This window comes from Crocodylus porosus, unplaced genomic scaffold (genome assembly GCF_001723895.1).
Source record: "Crocodylus porosus isolate Cpor-Errol unplaced genomic scaffold, CroPor_comp1, whole genome shotgun sequence".
Classification (NCBI taxonomy): Eukaryota; Metazoa; Chordata; order Crocodylia; family Crocodylidae; genus Crocodylus; species Crocodylus porosus.
Window position 1 is genome coordinate 59,825,279 of NW_017728943.1, and position 7,840 is coordinate 59,833,118.

Here is a 7,840-nt window from a genome sequence, read left to right on the forward strand (position 1 = left end):
CCTGTCTAGGTCTGATTGTAGCCTGTTGCATCTTTCCAATGTTCCCACGTCCCCCCACATCTTGGTGTCATCAGCAAATTTGAACAGGGTGCTTTTTACCCCCTCATCCAAATCACTGATGAAGATGTCGAACAGTGCGGGCCCGAGGACCGAGCCCTGTGGAACCCTACTGCCCGCATCCTTCCAGGTTGAGAAGGACCCATCCACCACCACTCTCTGGGTGCGGCCCACCAGCCAGTGTGTCACTTAGTTCAGGGGTGGCTAGCCTGTGGCATGGGTGCCATGAGTGGCATAGGCAGGCGTGGTGTGTAACATGGCAGATTGAGGAAGGGACAGACAGCAGAGATAGGGCAGGGAGCACAAAACAGAGCAGAGGAGTGAAGTGGCGAAGAAGGCAGGACTAATTCATGGCATGCCTGCCAAAAAGGTTGGTCCCCACTGATTTAGTTGATGGTGCTTTAGTTAATGGTCAGATAGTCAATAACTTTTCTTATACTCGTTGTTTCCATATTTTATATCTTTACCTTCATATACAAGGCTCACACTGAATAATATTTGCTTTCTTATGGACTTCTTTATGGTGCTTATACCAGTAATATGTTCAGTAATGTGTCACAAAATTCATGAAGTCCACAACACCCTTGTAAGGTAAAAAAACCCTGATATTTATTTCATATTATATAGTTGTGGTACTGAGGTACACTAAAATTAAGGCAAAGATTCTCCACTAATTCTAAGATACTTAGGACCAGATTTTTTAGAGTATTGTACTTAACACTTTTATAGTGCTTTGCATGTTTATTGTACAGCTCCAGTTTGATTTTAGCTTTGGTTGCTAGTTCCAGGTATGGGCAACAGTAGAGCTTCCCAGTCAATGGCTGTAAGTATGGCCTGCCTCCCCTATGTTTTAAAAAAAAAAAAAAAAAAAGTTCCTCTCTGCATCCCCCAACTGTATTCTAAGAAATAGCTGAAACATTTTCCCTGAAATGCTTCCCCCTCTCCTGAAAAATTCAGTCTGAGGCAAAGCAACTCTGAAGGAGCGCAGTTGGTAAACCTGAAAGCACCTAAAACTGACCTTGCAATATAAAGTGTTTGTCAGTCTTTTTGGCAGACTACCAGCTTTGCTGTGTACTGTGAAAGTAAAGCAAAGGAAATTGATTGCACTGTTAAATAACATATCTTTGCAACCTGTATTCCAATATTGAATGTGATGTCATATGCTGGAATAGTTGTTGTGCTGATGAAATTAGTAACTTATTTTTATTTTGATTATTGATCTTCCTCGATGTTATAATTATGATTTGGTATCCTTGTTGAAAAAACAGGAGTCTTCCTCAGTCTTCTGGAAGAGATAAACAAAATGACTAGTTCATTTTTATGATGTGTGTGGCCCTCACTTTACTGTGAAGTCCACATCAATGGATTTTGTATGGAAAACAAAATGGTTGTGGTCATGCCTGTATACTGATATAACTTCTGGCTTTCTGTAATTTCCTCATATAGAAATCACCATCTACTGAGTCAGCTTTTGAATTGGCATGAAAAATAATCTCTGTGTGGCATTGCTCTGCACCTCTACAGGGCCAGAGTTTTTTATAGGCCCTCTAAAGAAGATTTTCACCTTTCACAAGTTATGTTTTTCATGCCATGTTCCTGCTTGGGGTTTTCTTAACTCAGCATTTCTTTACTACTCTCTTTTGTCAGATGTAAACCCTGCACAGGGCAATACATTGTTACAGTGTTCAAGTTTTAGAGATGCAGGGAATAGCACATTTGTCATTAATTTTCTAGGTAGGAAAACTGCTGTGGTCACTGTTTGTATGCTCTGTTCATGTCTATAACTATATATATATATTCTTCTATGCAACATCATATTATAATTCTTCTGTTGGTATTGGATGATTCTGAATAATTCTTTGTAGATTTTCTTTGTTTTCTAGTGCATCAAACTTGCCTAACAGACTCCAAGAAACACAATTCTAGTTTAATATGTATAAAAATCACCCTCAATTAACAAATTCCTTGCTGCCTTCTAATTTGGAGGGCAGGGGGTGGGGAAAAAATAAACATTTGATTACTTTTTATTTTCACAGGGTTCAGGGACTCTTCTTGGCGGTTATGCAGTTCGAGTTGCACCGAAACAGTATCTTCTTCAGTAAGTACAGTATATAACAAAAAGAAGTCCAAAAGGACCTTCTGTCTACCAACACAAAATACTTTATCTTGTACTTGTGATTATGTTTCTTCCCTCATCTAGGAACAAGAACTTGATGTGGATCCAGTTCTCACTAGGCACTGATTTGCACACTGTTTTTCCGAGTGAAGGCAACATGTCTTTGGTAAGTATTGATAGACACTTAGAGGACATCTACACAAGCGCTTTAATGCAGACTAGCCTATTTTAATGTGCATTTAAAGCATCACTAAAAATCATGCTATTTGGTAAATGTGCATTAGAAAAGGCTAATACACAATAAGCAGTCACTTTAAAAACCATGTTCTTTAGTTAATGAGCATTAAGACAGGCTAATGTGCATTTTCCTAGTACCTCACAATGGAGGGCATTTACACACATGCAGGAAGCTTGCTCCTTGGAGCAGACTGGATCTGGAACATGTAAATTGACATGTTCTGGCAGCCTTACACATCACGTGTATTAGTGGTGCAGCATGCCTCTGCAGTGAGAAAATGACAGCAGTGTACTTTGAACTAAAACATGTTCAAAGTGCTTTAGTTCAAAGCTTACTGCTACTATTTTTGTCAGCACAGAGGTGTGCTGCGCTGCAGATGCACGTGACACATGGGCACTTTTAATTACCACAGCTCGCTAATTAAAAGTTCTTAGTGCCGCGTTGGGAGCACATGTGAAAATGCCCTTAGCTACTAGATTTAATGCGCATTTAACTAAAGCAGGTTAATGCATATGTAGACATGCCTTTAGTGTTTATATTCTCAGTAACAAGCAATATACAGACAATCTCTGCTTTTAATCTTTATTTCAGCATAGGTAAAGTTTTGTTTTTATTTTAATGCTGCCAGATATACAGGGAATGGTATTTGTGATTTGAGAGATTTACTCAGTGGGGACCTAGAGCAGTGTGTTACCCTTGACTAGAAGATGTTGTATTATTGTCAAATGACTCCTATTGTAGGATGCACGCATGCTTTAAAACAGTGGTTCTCAACCTCTTTTGTACTTGAACCCAATTGTAAACATTGACCAGTCTAGACCCAGTGCTCCTCATTCCCAAGTCACTTCCCCCAGCCCCCCAGTGTGTGTTTGGGGGTGGAGCTGGGGTGCCCAAGCAGATTTTGCAGACTGGAACTGTGCCAGCTTGCAAGGGAAAAGCCACTGTTTCCCACATTTTTCACTGTTAAAGGAGAACCCATTTTAAAAGTTTGTTCATAAGCCTTTCAGGTAGTTGAAGGCTGCTATTAAATCCCCTCTATCTTCTCTTCTCTAGACTAAATAAGCCCAGTTCCATCAGCCTCTCCACAGAAGTCATGTGCTCCAGCCCCTAACCATTTTCATTGCCCTGTGCTGGACTCTCCAATTTGTCCACATCCTTTCTGTAATGGGGGGCTCAAAACTGGACACGCTACTCCAGATGTGGCCTCACCAGTGCCAAATAGAAAGGAATAATCACTTCCATTGATTTGCTGGCAACACTCCTACCAGGGCCAGCTGAGTGTGCCATTGGCCTTGTTGCAAAGAAGGCTATACTTTAAAAGATGAGTATACTACCATGCTGCATCCAAAGAAAAGCCAGTGTTTTCCAGGTGGTTGAATTCTCAGTTGACTGGTCTTGGGGAGGAATCACCAGCTCTTTTAGAAGTTGCTTAAGGGTGAAAGTGGCACTCACTCAACCACTACTGTCCTTTGTCATGTTTAACTTTTTTTTAGGGCTATTAAGAAAATACCTTCACCTTCCACATTAACAAACTTCATAGCTTTAAATGTTCAAAACTTATTGAGCCATGTACATCCCTGTCAGCCTCAATAGAACTGGCAACAATAGTTAAACAACTTAACAGGATTAAGATGAAATGAGGCTGAGCTGCTTGCAGTGTTTTCTCCTGTTTGGCATAGGGTGTACAAGTTTTATGAAAGTGTAGTGCATTTATTAGCAAAGGATGGTATATAGCTGCAATTTACTAGCTTTACTCTACTTGCAAATTACAGGTATCCATTTCAGATGAACCAGACACACTATACAGGAGATTGTCAGTTTTAGTTAAAGGCCATGACAGAGCCGTGTTGCACAGTTATGAATACTTTGCAGTGCTTGCTGCTGAAGAACTTGGACTCTCTATTGAAAAAGTGTAAGTAAGTGATTTCTAACATCAGCATTAGCTGCTTCTTGTACTATATATGCCTAATATGGGAATGCATAGTAAATATAAAGTGTAGCTTTACACATTTTGTTCATATTGGATTTGCAACTATTAAGATTATATTTTGGAGTTTTTTATTAGGGTTTGTTACAAAATTCTACATAGGTTTTCAAGAAACAGTTTTATTCAGTGCTTGTAGAATAGATATTCAAGAGCATTTTAGAAAGCATTAGTGTACAAATGGAAACTAAAAGCAACAGCAGCTACCATGCACTCAGTATTATTTTAGATAAAGAAACAAGTCTGACAGAAAATAGATTTTTATCTGGGTTTTCATTCCTTTTCTGAGAAGTATTGTTTCAGTTATGCTGTAAGAACAGAATTGCTGAAGGAACATGTGTTCCCTAGTTATGGTTGTCACATACATTAATTAAATGCTCCTGTTTTCCTTTCTTGAGTGTTTTCAGTAGGATCTTTGTTTTTAAGCCAAATATATCTCCCATCAGTGGGTCTGATACTAAAATGTACCAGTATTTCACACTGCCTCATTTACATTTATTATGTAGGGGTGCTGGTGCTTTGTTCTAGAGGCATGTATTCTGGATACTATTTGTAATTTACCATATATAGTATGGATATAAATGTAATACAAACTTGTGTTTGTTAGGTACGAACCTCCTAGGAAGATAGAACGAATGACTCTTCTAAAATCAGTACACATTTACAAGAAGCATAGAGTTCAGTATGAAATGAGGACACATTACAGATGTATAGAAGTGAGTATGTGGGGAGAAGACTGATAGTATTTGTCTCCCGGCTGGTCAGCAACAAGCAGTGGGGCATAGGGGCCCCTCCACCAATCAGTGGTGGAAGGCAAAAATGGTTCCATATTTAAAACTGTCTTTTGCCTCCCCGCAATCAGCGGTGGGAGGCGGGGGGGAGAACCTGCAAGATTAAAGAAGCTGCCACACAGCCCACTTCCACTGCAAATTCAGTAGGTCCCTACTTATTGCAGCTACTGTTGGCTAGGCAGTGTTACACAGGAAACCCTCGCCATTCACAATTCATGGTTTTGAATATTTACGGTGCAAATATTCAAAGCCATGCTCTCTCCCCACGCACACTCTCTCCCTGCACACTTGTGACGTGCTCCCCCACAGTGCCGGCAGTGTCTGTGGGAGCTCCATGCTTGCCACCACCGGGTTTCTGCTGCCATTCATGAATGTATTTGCGGATTTCCCTGTTCACAGGGATCCCTAGAACATATCCCCCAATGAATGGCAAGGGTTTCCTGTACTTCATGCACCTATTAGGATGCAGTTTGAAAGTCATTGTCACTGCACGTGTTTCTGTAGCGCATCTCTTTCGCTATATGAATTACTGACTTCTTGGAAAATACAAGTAATTAACAAAAAGGCCACCGTTGGCATTCTGTGTTTTTCCAGGTTCAGGGACTGCCATTTACTATACATTTTTATAGGGCCATCACAGTAGGACCCTAACAGAGTTAGGCCCCTAGGCATTAACGCAATAAAGATGTTTGGGAGTACAAAACAGATGAAAAATCTTTGAGATGATGGAAGAAATGAACCCTTCACTGTGCTGCTGTAGCTTTTCTAACACTTCGTAGCTCTTCCAACTGGAGTATACAGTTGTACAGATAAAATAATTTAAGTAGTAGTAAGTAATTAACACACTTTTTTTTCTTTTAGCTAAAACACTTAACTGGCAGTACGGCTAATGTTTACTTGGAATACATCCAACGAAACTTACCTGAAGGGGTTGCCATGGAAGTAAAAAAGGTAATGTGGTTTATTTTGGGTTTGTGTTTTTTTTTGTTTTTTTTTTTAATCTGTGGAACTTCACTGCAGAGTTTCTCTGTTGGGGAGAGAGGACTAGGAGGTGAAGGAACCAGATAGTGGAGAACGTCTTGGCACCAGGGGATGAGGGTGTGCTATTCTTAAAACAACTTTGCCAGAACCTGATAATTTTGGAATTTAATTCATATAAATGTGAAAACAGCAAAGAAGATTAGATTATTCCCTTAGAATAATTCAGTTGAATGTAAACTGCTAAGTGAAATCTCGGAATGTTTCTTTGTCTTGTTTTTAGACCAAAATAGAAAAGCTACCTGAACATATTCAGAAATCAATATGGGACACACTGCCTCCAGTAGAAGAAACTGTAAATGAGTCATGAATTCTTCATATACTACAGCTCTTCCAAGTCCCTGTTGGTATGGGAAGGTCAATTATTTTTTTTTTATCTAAACTTAACATTAATATTTCATAGGACTGCAAATCCTGTCTTGATTTACAAACAGAATATAAAACCATGATGAAGATAGAGATGTCCATGTCAGCCCTTGTGAAATTATTTTGGATCCTAGCTCCAGGAATGTGTTTTTGACCAACAGCTTATCATGCGTTGTCTTGTTGTCTTAAGTTAATCAAAGTTTTGTATATTAAAAAACAAAAGACTTGAGCTGTGTGTTCTACAGAATCCATTCAGTTCATCATCTTGCTTGAATTAGTCTCCTGTGTGAGAGGGTACATTTTTCTTATACTTAGTATTTAGCAAGGTATTGAAGAAATGAGAGAACTTCATTAATTCTTAAATGTTGGTATCTTCACTTGAGTTAACTGTAAATGTGAGGCTTGAATGTCTGTATTTCTAGAAGAGAAATCAGCAACAGACAGGCTATTTCAGCAGTACAGCTTCATTTCTATTCTTTGCTCAGTTCTTGACAAGATACGCAGGTGATCCCATCTTTTGAATATCTTGAGCAAAATGATAACACCCAAGAAGTAACAATTCAGCAAAAACGTAGTCTTGTTAGAATGATTAAGAGCAAACTCTTGCTGTTTGCTACAGTTCTTATAAATAAACTGCACTTCAAAACTGAACATACTATTTCTGTCCAGATAGTATACAAAAGCAGGATGCAGAGAAAAATCATTATCTGTAACAGTGTCATTCGATTCTGTCCATAGGAGAAATAACTCATATAAAAACTAACATATCAGTCACTGGTTTGCATGACTTTTTTCCATGAATATGGAAAACAAAACACTTCCATAGATATTGCTGGGGTTGTCCCGTCATTAGGGTATTAAACAAGGACTCAAAGCTTTTCTCTTTCACACTCCCCTGTGTGACTTTTGCATGAGTCACTTGAAGTACAGAAGCACTTTGAAAGGAGGAGCAAAACCCCACACTTCCATCTCTCAAACAGTGGTTATTTGCTCCAATAGTACTCTAATGGAGAGGGGAGGTCACCAGTAGTGCCAGCCCAACGGTAGTAGATATTTCAGAAACATCTGTTAAGTTAACTGTTTTTCTGTTGTTCAGCATTTGAAGACTCTAGAGTAGTAAGCCTCTTATTGTGAATGGATAACTCAGCTTTTCTTATCATGTTTCACACTTCTTACATGCTCGCATTACCAATTTTAAGTAAACTAGGATTTGGGGATTGGTCTCCCCACTCTCCCTTGAAAATGGGTTT

At 39.1% G+C, this 7,840-nt stretch overlaps 1 protein-coding gene across 1 annotated transcript in view; it reads left to right on the forward strand.

Moving 5' to 3' along the window:
- Positions 1–6,822, forward strand: part of MRPS10 (mitochondrial ribosomal protein S10) — an 11,401-nt gene extending 4,579 nt beyond the window's left edge. The window contains exons 2-7 of the mRNA XM_019549425.1: positions 2,094–2,155; positions 2,258–2,339; positions 4,184–4,323; positions 5,003–5,111; positions 6,048–6,137; positions 6,448–6,822. Of these exons, the coding sequence (XP_019404970.1) occupies positions 2,094–2,155; positions 2,258–2,339; positions 4,184–4,323; positions 5,003–5,111; positions 6,048–6,137; positions 6,448–6,534 (570 nt within the window). The 3' untranslated portion in view covers positions 6,535–6,822. The remainder of the gene's footprint in view (positions 1–2,093; positions 2,156–2,257; positions 2,340–4,183; positions 4,324–5,002; positions 5,112–6,047; positions 6,138–6,447) is intronic.
- The last annotated feature ends 1,018 nt before the right edge of the window (positions 6,823–7,840 follow it).